General features: G+C 40.4%; 1 protein-coding gene across 1 annotated transcript in view; it reads right to left on the minus strand.

Annotated features, from left to right (window-relative positions):
- Positions 1–16,748, minus strand: part of SLC41A2 (solute carrier family 41 member 2) — an 81,094-nt gene that overhangs the window by 52,581 nt on the left and 11,765 nt on the right. The window contains exons 3-5 of the mRNA XM_040984748.1: positions 6,777–6,848; positions 4,050–4,194; positions 509–655 (exon numbers count right to left, since the gene is read on the minus strand). Coding sequence (XP_040840682.1) covers positions 509–655; positions 4,050–4,194; positions 6,777–6,848 — 364 coding nt within the window. The remainder of the gene's footprint in view (positions 1–508; positions 656–4,049; positions 4,195–6,776; positions 6,849–16,748) is intronic.

The raw sequence follows: 16,748 nt of genomic DNA on the forward strand, positions 1-16,748 counted from the left end.
ATTAATTAGGAATATATTTATAGTTCGTAAAGTGTTTAGATGAAATTTCCTGGTGACCTTCTTTTTTCCTCCTTCTCTGTTAAGTGCCGGGGGAGAACTGTTGGTACGGATTTCTGATACAGGCAATCATCATACTGGTAAACATCAAGCACCACTCTGACTCTGCGTCTTGGGACAGTAGTTCAATGCAACAGGAGCTAGCTGTATGCTTAGAACCAAGGGCAGAAGTCCTAGAACATGACTGATCTATGTTCCACTCTTTAAAATGAGTTATGTAATCTTGGAGAGCAAACAACTAGAATTAAAGATTTTATGGTTTTAAAATCTGTAAGAAGAGAAACATGTAAGAACCACAACAGAGTATGTGTATAACAAGTTACTCTCCTCATCAGCCTTAGGAGCAGTGTTAATACAGATGAACGTCACCATGATTTTTAGCATTGCTACAACGATATATATTTAAAGATACTCTCAGTAAAACACTATAATTGGTTTCAAGCCAACTTACCGAGACAGGAGTACAAACCCTGACTTATCCAAGCTAAAATGGCCAGAGTTATCAGGTCACCAAAGCTAGCAGCAATAGGTGTGGCAACATTATCGGGATTGATGCCAGTCTTCTTAGAACCAACAATGACCCCAACCATTATTATTCCTAGAAAAAAAGAATGTATGTTACTTTTTGTGCTGTTATTTAAAGAAGCAACTCCCTAAATACTAAAGGACAGAAAATTCCTTAAATACACAGGACAAACAGCATATCAGTTCTAGCTACAATGTTTTGGTAAGTTGACAAAAACAAACACAACATTTCACCCATGCCTGGCCAAAATGCCTTTCAAACTACAGTGGTACTCATAAGACATCTGAGAACTTTAATGTTGTTTTTATAATAGATCTGAAAACTACCCAAAAAATTTGTTACAGCTAAAATTACAATTGTCTGTAGCATAGATGTCTCAAATTTATGTGTGTAATCAAATGAATCAAATATAATCAAATTTATGTGTGTGAAGCCCAAAGATTTCAACTTTAAGCCTTCAATGAAGAATGAAAATGTCAAATAAAGGTGAGTCATATTTGTATGCATAGCGACTGGGAAGAACACCAACAAAAACAGATTTGTTCACATATGGTAGATTGAAAAGCTTGCCTTGTTTTACTATTCAAAAGTGTTGAGATGTTTAGAAGCAGGATGTAATTAAATTTTGAACACTAGAGGCTAGTACACAAGAAACAGTCTGTTAAAGATATTCTTTTAACACAAGCTTCTATTTATAAAATGACAAAAAGTAGAAATAAAATGTAACTGTGTAGCTGAACAACTTATTTTCTTGAATCTTATAAATAGCATTTGTATTAGCAATGCAATTCAATAGATTATGCTATGCAAACACCCTAAAAGGGTCAGTACAGAAAAACAAAATGTTTAATTATTTGCGAAGTTTAAATATGGCTACAGAAAATTTAAATGGAATATCACTGATTTTTTGGAGCAAAAATGACTTTTATCCTTGTATGCTTGTTTTATGGATAATAAAAAGCAAGGTCATAGGATGTCGGGTTTAAATGTTTGCCACATTCAAAGCTTATATGACCCTAACCAGTATTCTCATTTCCCCCATGAAGCCAAAATTCAAAAAACAGAATTTCTGTTTTGCATTAAATTATGCCATGTATCTAATATTCTGCAGAACTTTTCCACCATTGTACTTTTGCATACTAAATATGTAAAAAGGAAAAAAAGCAATAGCAGAAAAATTTTAAGAATTTATGATTCAGCAATCAAACAGGTTGTGATTTATTGAATTCTTTTCCCAAAAATCAAAACTTTTAAATATCCACATGGGAAATTTTCTCATGACACAGTGCCATCACTGTGTTTTCAACAGAAAAAAAAAAAAACAGGGTATCTTCCCATCCAGTTCAGCACTAATGCACCTGGGAAGGCAGCAAGTCTCATTCCAGGTCCTTTGACCATTAACTCATGTTTGAGACCCAGGCGGAGTTTCAAGTTCCTGACTTTGGTCTAGCCTAGCCTTGGATGTTGAAGTCTTTTATAGAATTTTCTTCTCTCTCTTTGTAATTTTGTCTTTCAAATAAATAAATATTTTTTAATGTTTTGCATACTTTATGGTGCAATAGAAAGCGTGAGGAGTCACAAAACCTGGGTTTTAATTCTGATTCTATGGTTGATAAAATGTTGAAACTGGACAAGTTACTTTAAGTATCTAAGGTATTGTTTTCATCTACAAAATGTGGTTGACAGTATCTGCTTTGCATGGTAATGTCAAGTTTTCATAAAACTAGAACACACTTTATCCAAAACAAGAAGCAATGAATAAATGTTTTTAAATCTAAGCTTTTTGAATTGCTGAGTTTTAAAAATCCAAGCCATTTCAAATAGTTCTTAAAATGCAAAACATTAAATAACATTTTCTAAGTCAAACAAAATCTGGACACAAATACCAAAGGACCCAACTGGGGCAGAGGTGAGGGAAGGAAGGACAGAAAATTAAACCAGAAATACAATCTTCCAATATATTAATTTTACGCAATGTCATTCCACTCAATTCTAGTAATTTTATATAAAGACAAAAAAAACTATCCCTCATAATATTTAAGTATTTAAATGAATGCTTGGAAATATTTTGGGAATCAAGTCTTAATTTTATTAAATCTCTTTGAATTCCCAGAACCTAGGTTAAAAAAAAAGTTCCATCCATTGTATGATCACCTGATATGAAAATTTGCCATTTTTAACCTTGCTGGTGATATAAGAGTGAAAGACAGCAATTAGAAAATTAAAGGGGGCAGGGCAGCATTGTGGCTTAGCAAGCTAAGCCTCTCACCAACCACATATAGGTACTGGTTTAAGACCAGGTTGCTCTATTTTCTATCTGCTCCCAGCCACTATGCTTAGGAGCACAGCAGAGAATGGAAGATCTGAGAGAGAGAGACCTGGAAGAAGCTCCTGGCCCATTTCTGGCTGTTGCAGTCATTTGTGCCTGAGCAGAGGATGCCAGATGCATGAGCCCTGGGGACAGGGGATCCGGTGGGGCCCAGGCTTCCTAGCCTGAGTCCTTGGGCCCACCTGAGAAAACTTGTCCTCAGTGGAAAGGAAAGATCAGTGGACAACCGGCCCTGATGTACATGAAGGAGCCTACAGAGAACATTTAGTATCACAGCAGAGGAAGGAGAACAGAACAAATTGGACAAGTGCCCCAGCCAAAGATGACAGAAAAATCTGGGTGAATGGAGACTCTAAGGTCGACTGTGTCAGCCAATGGACACTGCAAGAGCTTCCTCATCCTTGGATCGGTGAGATCAAAATCATTTCAGAACTACTGAAACCATTTGGGCAGCACACTCTGATGCGCTACGTTTGGGACCCAGTGTTGATATCAGGTGGCCGTTTCCCATACCTGGGAACTGGGGCAGTTGGGAGGCTAGATGTGGCTTCTTCCCTTATCTCCCCTTTTCCCCCAGATACAGGAAAAAAAAATAGAAGATTTGGAAACAATGAAGACACCCACTTTTCCCTAAACCTCGATTCTTCCTACCCTGATCAACAGCATAGATAGACATCGCCAAAAAAATTCTTTTAGAGTATTAAAAAAAGCGACAATACTTGTTTTGCCAACGAAAAGTAAAGAAATTTTCAAAATCTGAGCTTAGCATGTAACTGAGACACTGCTTTTGAAACTCAGAATTCCTGGAACACTCATAGTTAAGTGACACATCAGGAATTTCCCCATGTAATTTCCAAAAAGAAGTTTTCCATTAAATTAACTCACAGAAATGAACTCTAAACTACTTTCCACATCTTATTTGGCAACTACACGAGTGAGTCTCAGACAAGCAGAACTCATCAGAAAGCCTGTTATACTCAGGTTTGTGAGTATTAGAAATATCTGAAATTACTAAGTTACACTTAATGTTTGTAGGTGTTTTCTATTCTTTTCATAATGAACAAGTTTTCTTTTAAGTCATCATCCTGACAAATCCCTTAGAAGTACAAGACTGCAGAAATTAACCAACGAGCTCACCCTGTAGCAGAGACGCGATGAAGGCAGTTGCCACACTGCTGGAGCACAGAAGGATGGAATGATCCAGGTAATACTTGCCCTCTGGAATCCAGCCCAGTATAATTGCCGCCACAGCTGCTAGAAAGCCAACGACGGTGGCCTGCACCTAAATTTTTGGTATAAAATCCAAATGAATTATTAATTTAAAAACATATTTGGAAGGTTTTTGATTATATAAATATTACGTACAAGAACTCAGAAGATATAATGCCATGGTAACTGAGCTGCAATATCTTTGAAAGAAGTTGCTATGTTTTAGTTTTAATATTTCCTAAGACAGTTGGTCCTCAAACTACCTTGATCTGGTGGCAAGAGGCACAGGATGCAGTCCAGGCGTCTGTTTTTAATAAGCAGCCTGTGTGATTTCGATGGTGTAATTCACACCTAAGAAAACACCACCTTCAGCCTGAAAAGTGCCCAACCCACACGTCTGAAATTTGACCTAAAGACATGTATAGAACAGGAGATTGGGTTTTATAGTCAAATCACAAGTTCTACCACTTAATCTCGTGGAAAGTTACTTAAATCTATTCGTTCAACCAGTGCTTATGTTAACTCTAACAGAAAACACGCTAGGCGTTGTGTTGGGCTACAACAGCACTCGGAACAGACTTAGTTAACTCTCACAAAGTTCTTGGTCACCAGGAAAGACAAATATTTAAAAATAACCTCACAAGCAATTATTACTATGATCAGTGTTATGTGTAAGATGACAGTGGCATTAACAAACTTTGAGATTTAAATTCTTAAATAAACATATCAAGCATTTCCCACTGCAACACTCAAAAAAACAGAAACAGACTGTGACCTCTTGGAAGCAGATTAACAGAATGTCAGCACTACCAGAATCCATGAGGGAACAGTCTGTTCTGCTGACTCAACCGTTTGCCACGAGGACCTCTTCATCAACCTGGTGAAAACTACAGATTTAGTTCTCCAGAGAAGCAGAAGCACTCAATGGTTGAGTAGAATTTCTGGAGAATCAGACTCACAGAAGCCAACCCACAAACTAGATTCGAGGGGCTGCAAGTGAAAAACTCCTGAGGAAGTCTGACCTGCCATGTGGTATAGCAAAGCAAGAGACCAAACCACAGAGTCCAGATCACCTGGATTCTCACATGCAGTTGTTTCCTATGCTAAATCATATTTCTTAACTACACATTACAGTTCTTGTCGATGTCACACACAGATTTGAGACTTAACCACCAGTGTAACTGGAGTGGTTGTTAAAGTAGTACAGAATTTTCATATTGGCTTGTAAAATAACATAAAGTTAACACTTTACAGCAATAAAATTATTTAATAATGTAAATTCTAACATCATGATTCCAAGTCTTTTCTAGTTGGACACTGGCACACAGGGCTGGGGACATGTTGCAGACATGCCAGTGTTTATGCTTCTAAGGCAACAGAAGCCCAGAGCTGCGATGAAGATCTCAGCTGGAAGGGAATGACTGCTTGAACACTAACTAACTGTACCCAAGAAAAAGCAAAATCTGGCTTCACACGGTAGCTGGGGAGCTGCTAGGGGACACTGGTGCAGGAGCTATCCCTCGTGGTGAAGCACAGTTCCTCAAATGGAACTGGGCACTTTGCTTTACTTGAAAAATGATGCACTGGCCCCAGCAGCTATTCTGTAAAATCGTGCAGGAATCCGTGACAGGTCACCAGCTCGGGACCCCATATAACAGATGGAAGAGCACACCCTCCAACAAGTGAGAGCGTGTGATCTGTCCTTGGTGCGCTCCTACCTCCAACCTCACAGCCAGTCTCCAGGCAGAAAAAGCCTTATGCCAGCCCAATCCTTTCCCCCTTCCACAGTCTTCTACCACCTCACAAGTTTCAGCAGGGGAAGACTCGGAAAGAATACGCTCTCCCCTCCACCCTGGTCATGCCTTGCCACCTTCTTTCCCTCTTGCTTTTGTCAACTGGTAATTGGTAACTGATACCTGGGCTCTAACCAACGCTGCCTCACTAGCTGGCATAGCTGTGTCCTGATGGGCCTGCTGTGGTTCCCTGTTCTTCAAACATCCTTGATGGAATAAGGCAAAGCAATGCTACAGTCATCTCTGGCTTCCATCCTGACCAACATTAAGATTAGTGTGTATTCTTCAATCTCATATTACTAGAAAAGACTAGGATAACTGCAGTTGTCTGTCTTAAAGATATTAAGAGTAGGTAAAAATGAAGACAGATATTGACTTCAGATTAGAAAAAAAAACAGATTATACATAATCCATGGGTTTGCTGCATACAAAATTGGTAATTGAATGTATTTCCTTACATTATGACTAACAACATTAAAAAATTAAGAAAATTTCAAATGGCCAATCATAATATAGAGGAAGAGGTTGAATGTTACTAAGCAAAAAGTGTATTTACAAAAATTCAAAGGAGGAAAACCAACACCCAAAGAGTCAAACATTTAGACACTAATGCAAATTCTGCCTCTATTGTAATTTATGATAGAAAACATTTGATTTTTCTATATGTTTTCTATTTTTCACATTTAGATAAACTCAATTTCTTGAGAAAGAATAACTTTAGGAGGTCATAGTTATTATTTCATCATTTTTTCAAGATACTGAAATAATGGCAAACTTCATTGTATTCAACTTCTATCATTCTTACAGGCAACAGCCAGATTCCTAAGCTCAGGATCTGTAAATGCATATATAAACCACTTACCTGCTTTAAAGCCAAGTTGCCAATTATTAGATTCCACTTTTCAATGGGTGAATCCATCTTCCCAATATTTACCTGTTAGGGTGGATATTTTCATATATTACTGAATAAATGCTGTCTGCCCCGTTTAAACAGCATATTAGGTCTTAAAGGTCAAGTTATTCTTTTCATAAATCTGATGGCCTCACATTGTACTTTGTGTGTAGCTTAAAAAACAAATTTATGTTCTCATGGTTTTAGAGGCTGAAGCATTCAAGACTAAGTTCAGATGGAGCCTAGGTTCTACTAAGGAACCTCTCCCTGGCTTTCAGCCAGCTGCCTTCCCACTGGGTCTTCACACAGCAGAGCACAGACTGCACTAATAGTCACACAACAAACATTTGGCTTGCCTGAGAACTTAGAAAAATATTTTTTTAGTTATCTTTAAAAATAAAAGATTTATTTATCTTTATTGGAAATGCGATCAGATTTATGCAGAAAAGGAGATACAAAAAGAAAGATCAGCCATCCACGGTTACTCCCCAAGCAACAATGGCCAGAGCTGAGCCAGGCTGAAGCCAGGAGTCTCCTTCAGATCTCCCACATGGGTGCAGGGTCCCAAGGCTTTAGGCCATCCTCTATTACTTTCCCAGGCCACAAGCAGACAAGCAGGGAGCTGGATAGGAAGGGATGGATCATGTAAGAATTAAGATACCAGTTAGTATTATCAACTACTCACTAATGTTGCTTTATAACTAACATTATCAGGTATCATCCTAACATGCCAAATTTTGTGTATTGAGTCGCAATAAAAACAACCATATCATTCTAAGCTTCTAAAACTTAATCTCACATGCAGTAGTAACATAATTTGAACAATTATTATTTTAAAAATAATATACAAGCAAATCTCATAATTTTTTCTTGAATCATCACTAAAACTTATCAATAAAATATATTCATTTTACAGATTTGATTATGTATTTCAACATCAAAATTCAAATGTCCCTCTGCTAAATGGAAGAATACCCTCCAAAATGACATTACTATTCACATATTCAATTCTTCTCTATGCTACATCATATTTCTCAACACCTCAGGATTCAGAACATATATATGCAAATCTGCCAAGCTTTTCTAATACACTCACTTGGGAAGCAATAAACAATAACAGGTTAAAAAAAATACTGACTTGGTTTCAAATATTCCTACAGTCAGTCATGGAAGAGTTTCAAATATATACAAAAAGAAAATTCTAGGTGAACAGGTAAAAAGATACATAGTAGTTGTTCATTACCAGTAATTTTAACCATGCGCAAACTAAAAAACCCTCATAGAGTTCAACCCATCAACGTAAGTGCTCTGTCAACCCTTCCTCTGTCAGGGGAGAAAACAGACTGTTCTCTAACACCACTCTGGATTTCAGTCTCAAAAGTATTCAGAAAAGGCAAATATTGAACTTTCTTAGTGCCTCTGAGCAGTTCTTAATGCAGTCTTTATTTCTGTATTTTCTCTCCAAGCCTTGGAATCTAAATTATTTTAGAAATTCCAGTTTGCAGCTCTGACAATCTAGGCCTTTCCTCAAGTGAGTCAGTAGCTATGAGCAATGCTGTTGTGCCTAGCAGTGTAGCACAGCATGTTAAGCCACAGCCTGCAATGCCGGCATACCACACTGCAGCACTGGCTGGAGACCTGGCCTCACTGCCTCTCATCCAGCTACCTGCTAATGAGCCTGGGAAAGTAGCAGGAAACCACCCAGGTACTTGTGCCACCTCCATGAGAGACCTGGATAGAGTTGCAGACTCGTGATTTCAGCCTGGTCCAACTCTGGTCATTGAGATCACTAGGATGAACGAGCGGATGGAATCTCTCTCCATCTCTCCTCCTTTCTCCGTAACTATCTTTCAAATAAAAAAAAAATAACCCTTAATAACAGTATATACAGAAAAAGGGAGTAATCTAAAATGATTCCATGAAAAAATATAAGACATCAGACTGCAGGGCTGCTTAATGGCCAATTTAGATATTCATACATTATAGTGTAGAAAAAAATAAATAAAAGTGAAACTACCCAAACATAACTGCACAAATTCACCTGGTACCATCACTGGTAGTACTTTCGAAATTCTGGAACTAGGTTTCTCAAAATCCTCTTCCCTGCAGCTTTGGGCCACAATCTGCCAGTGAGTGAAATGTGCTAAGATTTGGAAGGCACGTCATTTCCGGATGGTGCAGAGCCCGGGTGGCTCCTCCTGCTCTGGGGTCACGGGTTATTTCCTGATTCTCCCACCACAGAGCTCTTCTCCAACCTCCCCTGTGTCTTCATAAGCCCAGCGTCCTCCGTTACATTCTCACTGTCACAACACACACCAGGGTTCTGTTCCTTCTCACCAAACCCAGACTGATAGGACCTCGCCCAATTCCTGTTCTACAAAACGAAGGAGAGCATACTCTTCATCCCTTCAAATCTGTAAGTTTATGAATCTGCAATTATTTTGGTCTCAGATAAAATAATAAATAACAACCTAAAATCATATATGATGTAAGATATAAAGCAAAAGGATATATTCAGCTCTGGATTTGAGGTCATTTGGGCAGTGAGCCAGCAGATGGGGAACCTTTCTATAGCTCTCATTCTCTCTGCAAAATCTGCCTTTCAAATGAAAAAAAAAAAATTGTGTAACCCAAATTTATTGTTTTAAAGATTTATTTCTTTTTATTGGAAAAGCAGATTTATAGAGAAGAGAGACAAAAAGAAAGCTCTTCCCTCCCCTGGCTCACTTTACAAAAGGCCTCAATGGTCAGAGTTGAGCCAATCAGAGCCATGAGATGGGAGCTTCTTCTGGGTTTCCCATGCAGGTATGGGGTCCCAAGACTTTGGGCCATTCTCTGCTGCTTCCCAGGCCACAGGCAGGGAGCTGGATGGGAAGTGGAGCAGCCAGAACATGAACCAGTCCCCATATAGCAGAGGATTAGCCAATTAAACCATCACACTGGCCCCAACCCAAATTTATTTAAATTTAAATTATATTTGTCTTATAGTATCAGAAAAGGGGCCAATTTTTCACATGCACCGGCTAGTTGTACAATTGATTTTTCTAACACATTTTCCTTTACTCCTTTTGAATATATTTATACTAATTTCTTTGAAAGACTTATGTCGCACACCTGAACCCACATGGATTCACTTTCCATTCACTAAACACGAATTATACTTTTCTTGAAGATGGATCAGTATTTTTTTTTCATTTATTTTCATATCTAGTAATTTTGGGCTAAAAGCTGTACAACACAGATAATAATAATGACTCTGGATACTGTTACCTTATTCTGCAGCTAGTGGGTCTTCCCAATGGGCAGCTGATTGCCTAGACTCCAACTGCTGATTCTTGCCTCTCCTCTCTCACAGTGTGGAGCAGCTCATCTCTGCTGGGTTCTCTATTGAGCCTAGCTGCTTGGAGATCTCTTCTGCATCTGTGCAGTTCAACGGTCAAGGCCCTGGCTGCGTTCACCTGCTCATCTGGGGCCTCGCTGGCTCTGCAATCCTCCACCTCCAGGATACCCCTAGGAATTTTCACTTGCTTCGTCACCCATAAGCTTTGCTATTTGATTATTTAAGCCAGGAAAACATGAACTTTCTGCCAGCACAGCTATGCTTAGGTCACTGAAGGCATTCAGCAAAAAAAAGTAAGATACAAACTTAACCAGTGTATTAGTATATTGGTATTTTAGATTTTGGCCCAGCTCACATTACATTCTGCCTGCATTTTAAAAGCATTTAGGCTGGACTAAGTATCCCATGCATAGGTGTTTTAGTGCTTACCAAGAGGTTTGAGCAAATCTCATCCTCAGATTGAAGCCTTGCCCCTTCATTTCTAGAATTTTTCCCCTTAAGTTTCGAGCTACTTTGACAGCCCTGAACTATGTTTTCTGTCACCAACTGCCAAGCCTGTGGAGTTTCTGCCACATGAGACCAGAGTTTAAGGAACTTTCACCGACAAATTCACTAAGAACTCGGTCGTAGCTGTAGTCTAGTGAGGGCCAAATGCAGTGTTTCCCTGCTTTTTACCAGTTTCCACTACCTTTACATAGCTCCTCCGAATACTATCATTATTCATCTTTGAGAAAATTCACCCCAAATAATTCATTCTGCTACTAACTGAAATCAGAAATCCTGATACTTGTTTTTGTTTTGTTGTTTATTTGAAAAGCAGAGTTAGAGAAAGGCAGGAGAGAGACAGACGAGAATCATCCACCCGCTGGACTCTTCCACTGAAGGCAGAGGCTTAACCTGCTATGCCACAATGCTGGTCCCCAACATTTACTTCCAAGTCACCAAAACACTTCCTGATCAAACACTGCACACTAAAACAAATGCAAACTAATATTTTCCAACATAAAGGCATAATACTCATGTTCACTGCCTTGATTTTGGTGACAGATTCATAGATATATGTGAAATATTGAAACTCCCTGAATTACAGACTTCAAATTTATGCAGTTTATTGTACAACTGAAAAGCTGCACTGTACCATAAAATTCAAAAATTCAAAATAAAAATTTAACCAAAAAAACTTCAAAAAAGAGAGGAAGCTAAAAATCTACTTGACTAGAACAGTTTTAAATATAGTCTTATTTCACAAAGCTACACCTAAGATTAATAGTTTTTTAAAAAGATTAACTTATTGTTTAAGGAAAAAAACTTAAAGAACTAATAGGAATATGTAATCCCATTTGTATCTAACAATTTGATTGTACAATAATAACATGAAACTTAGGCCACGATTAGGAAAAATACTGAGTTTATGTCAAAATTATGCATTAGCTACAGATATTTTTACCTGAGTTTTAATATTTTTTTATTTTGGAAGATTCACGATGTTAATCGGAAGTCTTATTTAAATTATTAGGGGAAAACATTTTTCAGCCTCTTCATATTCCCCCAATAGAATCCAAGTTCAACAAAGGCAGGAACTTTTTGTTTTTATTTTTGTTCTGTAAAGCAAAGTAACACACACACACACACACACACACACACACACACACACACACACACACACAGAATGAAAAGGAGAGAGACCTGTTGGCTCACTCCCCACGTGCCCACAACAGGCCAGGCCACTATCGGGAGCTGGGAACTCTATTCAGCTTTCCCACTTAGGTCACCTGGCTCATCACCTGTCACTTCCCAGTGTGTCTTACCAGGAAGTTGGGTGGGAACCAAGAGCGGAACTCAAACCCAGGCACTCCAAAATGGGGTGTGCCAAACACCCTCTCCTTCTGTTTAGTACTGACTTCCTAACACACAGGGCATGTTTAGCACATTGTAAAGTCTCAATGCTGGTATTCCACATGGGCCCTGATTCCTGCTCAGCTGTCCTACCTGTGACCTAGCTCTCTGCCCATGGCCTGGGAAGAAGAGCAAAGGATGACTTGAGCTCCTGCTACTCGTGAGGGAGACCTGGCCCCAAAGGAAGCACCTGGCTTCCGGCGGCAGACAGCCCAGCCCCCGCAGTCAGCTGAGGAGGAAAGTGGCAGATGACAGATCTCTCTGTATCTCTCCTTCTCTCTGTTTAATTCTGCCTTTCAAACAAAAACAGATCTATAAAATGGGTGTATATGCATATTCACACATGTATACACAAACACACCGAGAGGCTATATCTGATGTCATATGTTTAACATTCTCTATTTTCTGAAGGCTTTCCTTAAATCTTATGTATCTTAATTCTCCTGTAATCATAAAAATGAGAAAAAAATCTTTAATAAAGCAAAAATGCTAATATAGTCACAGATCAGTCTTCTATAGCTAGAAGCTATTTTACTCCTGGTTTTACAACTGAAAATAAATACTACACAGGGAAATCATAAAAATTTTTAAAGATATTTCTGGCACATAATGAAAAGGTTAGTTTTCAAAGAACATGTGTTTTAAGTTAAAAAGGAGTAATCTATTGGTGTAGTAGTTAAGATGCCCACAGCCATCCCTGAAGTATTTTAAGTCCGTGCTCTGCTCCCAACTCCAGCTTCCTGCTAATATGCACCCTGTCCTAGGAGCTACTAAAGGCTATTGGGGAGTAAACAAGTGGATGGGTATTCTGTCTTCTGCCACTCTGCCTTTCAAATAAATGAGTAAATAATTTTTTAAAGATTTATTTATTTTTATTACAAAGTCAGATATACAGAGAGGAGGAGAGACAGAGAGGAAGATCTTCCGTCCATTGATTCACTCCCCAGTGGCTGCAACGGTTGGTGCTGCACCAAGCAGACGCCAGGAACCAGCAGCCTCTACTGGGTCTCCCACATGGGTGCAGGGTCCCAAGGCTTTGGGCCACCCTCAACTGCTTTCCCAGGCCACAAGCAGGGAGCTGGATGGGAAGTGGGGCTGCCGGGATTAGAACTGGTGCCCATATGGGATCCTGGTGCGTTTGTAAGGTGAAGACTTTAGCTGCTAGGTTACTGCACTGGACCCTAGAAGAATACTTTCATAGAAGAAAATATCTGGAAAGTAACTGAATCCAGGATAGAAAGGGACAAGTGCTTGCTGATATAAATAAACTGATGAGAAAAAAAAAAAACAGAATGTGGCCAGAATAAGAGAAAATAATAGTTTTGTTTTGAACATAGTGAGTGATGCCTACTTGATAAATTCAGTTAGGAGGTTCAAGAAAGAGACTGAGTGTCTGCAATGTGGATACAGCAGAAGAATACACGAAATGACTGAGATTCAGCATGGAGAGCAAGGCACTAAGACTCAAGAAAGTCTCAAATGAAAGAGCCCACAAGTAGCACAGGAAGAAAAGACGAAAGGAGTAGGAAAGTGAGAGCAGAGTCTCCCAGCCCAGGGTTATGCAAATTTCAGGTGGAGGGAAATCAACAGACAGGGTGATGCTTGGGAACTCTGCCATGGAGAAGGCATTACCCATCTCCCTGACAGGCTAGTGCCCTCACAGGTGCTTGTCAGAGCCAGGCCTGAGGCACACCAAGCCAGGCCGCCATAACCACTGGTCAAGCGAAAGAAAGGGCTAAGGCATGCCAGGGCAGGCTACTGCACCCGCCCTGCACTCGTAGGAACTGGCACTGGGGGGCAGCCTGGTAGGAGTTCTGGAGGGTCCCTGCCAACCCCCCCCCCCCCCAACAAATGGACAGCCTCTCAAATACATACAGGACACTGGGCTGGCTGGCCTGTAACATCAGACTAACTTATAGCAGCAGCCTGGACGCACAGGACCTGGGAACAGGGACAGACCAGATAGGGCTGCTGTGGCAGGGGTGGGTTCCCTGAATCACATGGTACCCCAGACGAACAGGACACTTGATCTCCGGGAGCATCCCATGGACATGTGTCCCACCATTGCAAAACCTGCCCATGTTACACACCTGGGCCACCTCCATTGCTCACTCCCATTCAAGGATAAAGAACACACCCAGCTGCACACGAGAGACAAGACAGCCAGCTCCTCCAATCCAACAGAGGCTCTCAAGTACTTCTGCAAATGGTGGAAAGAAAAGCAAGAGCCACAGCACTTCAGATCAAGTTCTACACAAAGCACCTAGGCCTGTGGACACTCTGAGGTAGATGTGACCAACCAGCAGGCCTTGGAACTTACACAGAGAGAGCAATGAAGAGCCCCTGTGATGGCAGAAGGAAGAGGTCACCTCTTACATGATAAAGCCAACAACATCCTAGAGCAATCAAGGTGACGCAGGGACACAGCCACAGTTACAGACACTGAAGGGAAAGCTTCCGGCCAGGAATAAGGCTCCACTAGCTGAGGGTCAGACCCGGGACAACTACACAGCAAGTTTATGGCCACAAGTCGGAATCTGCTACAATACAGACAGCTGAGTCACATCCCCAGGGTTTCTGAGTCAGCAGCTCTGGAGAGAGTCTGAGAATGCATATTTCTAAGAAGTTGCTCATCAGAAAATTTGAGAACGTTGTCCTAGCACAACAGTCCTGTCCTTGGCCCTTGGCACTGCATGGGACATTCCTACCTCAAATCGCCTCAAGGCTTCACTTTCTTATTTCCTCAGGTTTATGACTAATAAATCTTATCAGTGATGTAAGTCTTGGCCTATGGAAGACAGCAAATCCACCCTTGCGACAGAAAGATAACTACAGTTAGACAACAGGGTGCATGGTTGATAAGCTCCTCCCATATACTGAGCTTCTAAACTCCTCCCTTACATAATGAATAAGACATGAGTAGACCTTTGGCCCAGCAATTAACACCCTGTTTAGGACACCCATCTCCCAAACCAGTGTCCATAGGTTAGATTTCTGTCGAATCCCCACTCCTGAGTCTACCTTAATACTCTGCTGGTTCATTCCCAAAATGGGTACAATGACACCAGGAACTTCATGACACCAGGTTGCAGGGGGTCCAAATAATTGGGCCAACTTGCACTGCTTTTCCCAGACCGTTGGTAGGGTTAGTAAGTGGAGCAGCCAGAATATGAACCAGCACCTATTTGGGATGCTGGCAGTACAGGTGGCAGCTTTACCCACAAAAGTACAACACCAGCCCAACCTAATCTCCTAGTACATTCTCCAGATACCTGAGACCATGAAGTTCCCTACCCAAATGGCATGGTGCCAATGGCAGGGTCTCTTTCTCAAGTCAGTATTCCTCATGATAAAGCACTGGGTACACAAGGTCCCAAGGTGTGTCTACAGAGGGAGGTAGAGCTGAAGCCTGGACATAGAGCCCGAGACTCGCAGCAGGCTCGCAGAGCGCACTGCATACAGCAGTCAGGGGCAAGCTCTCCATCAGGAGTCAGGTTCCGAAACAGAACCAAGGAAGTCCGAGGAATTCTCAATTTGATCTTGGAGCTACCAGATCTGCATAAGGCAAAGTTACAAAGAGACAGAGAGGGAGATCTTTCATCCACTAGTTCACTCCCCACATGACCACAACAGCAAGGGCTGGGCAAGGCCAAAGCACATGGGTGCAGGGACCCCAACACTTGGGTCGCTTTCACAGGCACATCAGCAGAGCTGAATCAGAAGTGTAGATAAATGTTATATTGGTCTTCATTCGTATTCCCATTTCAAGCTCTTAAAGTGGACCTGTCTAGAAATACACTTGTAAGTAGTTGGCATTATCAGACTGACTCTTTCTCTAAATTCCATCAAAACAGAGACTTTGCCTGCTTTGTTATCTATTCTTAAACAAACAGATTTCTATTTTACTCCAGATGATATATACACAAATCTGGAACTGTCTTTATTTGTTTTATGCATTGGGTTGTCCCTGCATCCTTTTGTCATATCCCCAGCTCTCTGCTGTTTGTATGTTTGCTAGCATCTCTTTACATTCCACAATGGAAGACAACCTAGGTTCACATTATACTTTTTGGCTGCAGTGCAAACAGTTTTCATTATTCTCCAATCTGTCTAGTATTCAGTAATTACCATGATTACACTCTAGATTGTAGACTACACTACAGAAATGTGCCACAATAATTCTACCTTGTGAGTTTTAGCCCCACCTAGATGGCTGATACTCCCAGGCACACTTCTAGTCCACCAACTAAATGCAGGGAAAAGCAACTGGATTATATCTGTAAGTGGTGGTTTCAAAATAACATATTTAAAATTTCTTAAGTTTCAAGTCCTAAAAAATACTACATATTAATGCGCCAGTCTAACACATCAGTAGGCTATTCTTATAAAGAGGCTATGGAGTTTTGTTATCACTTATTCATTGACTTAATAAGCTCTGACACAGTTATTCTCTGTAGGTAAAGAAGGAATGTTTTAGAATGTGGTTTATATGGGCCAGAGAGATGGCTCAACTGGCTACTCATCCACCTGTAGGTATGGGTACCCCATTTGGGTGCCATTCATATCCTAGCTGCTCTACTTCTTTTTCTTCTTTTTAAATTTTATTTCATTTTTATTGGAAATGCAGATTTATAGAGAGTTACAGATACGGAGAGGAAGATCTTCCGTCCACTGGTTCACTCCCCAAGTGGCCTCAATGGCCAGAG

The sequence above is a fragment of the Ochotona curzoniae genome, unplaced genomic scaffold (assembly GCF_017591425.1).
Source record: "Ochotona curzoniae isolate NIBS_2020 unplaced genomic scaffold, NIBS_Ocur_1.0 contig_1014, whole genome shotgun sequence".
In the NCBI taxonomy this organism is placed as follows: Eukaryota; Metazoa; Chordata; class Mammalia; order Lagomorpha; family Ochotonidae; genus Ochotona; species Ochotona curzoniae.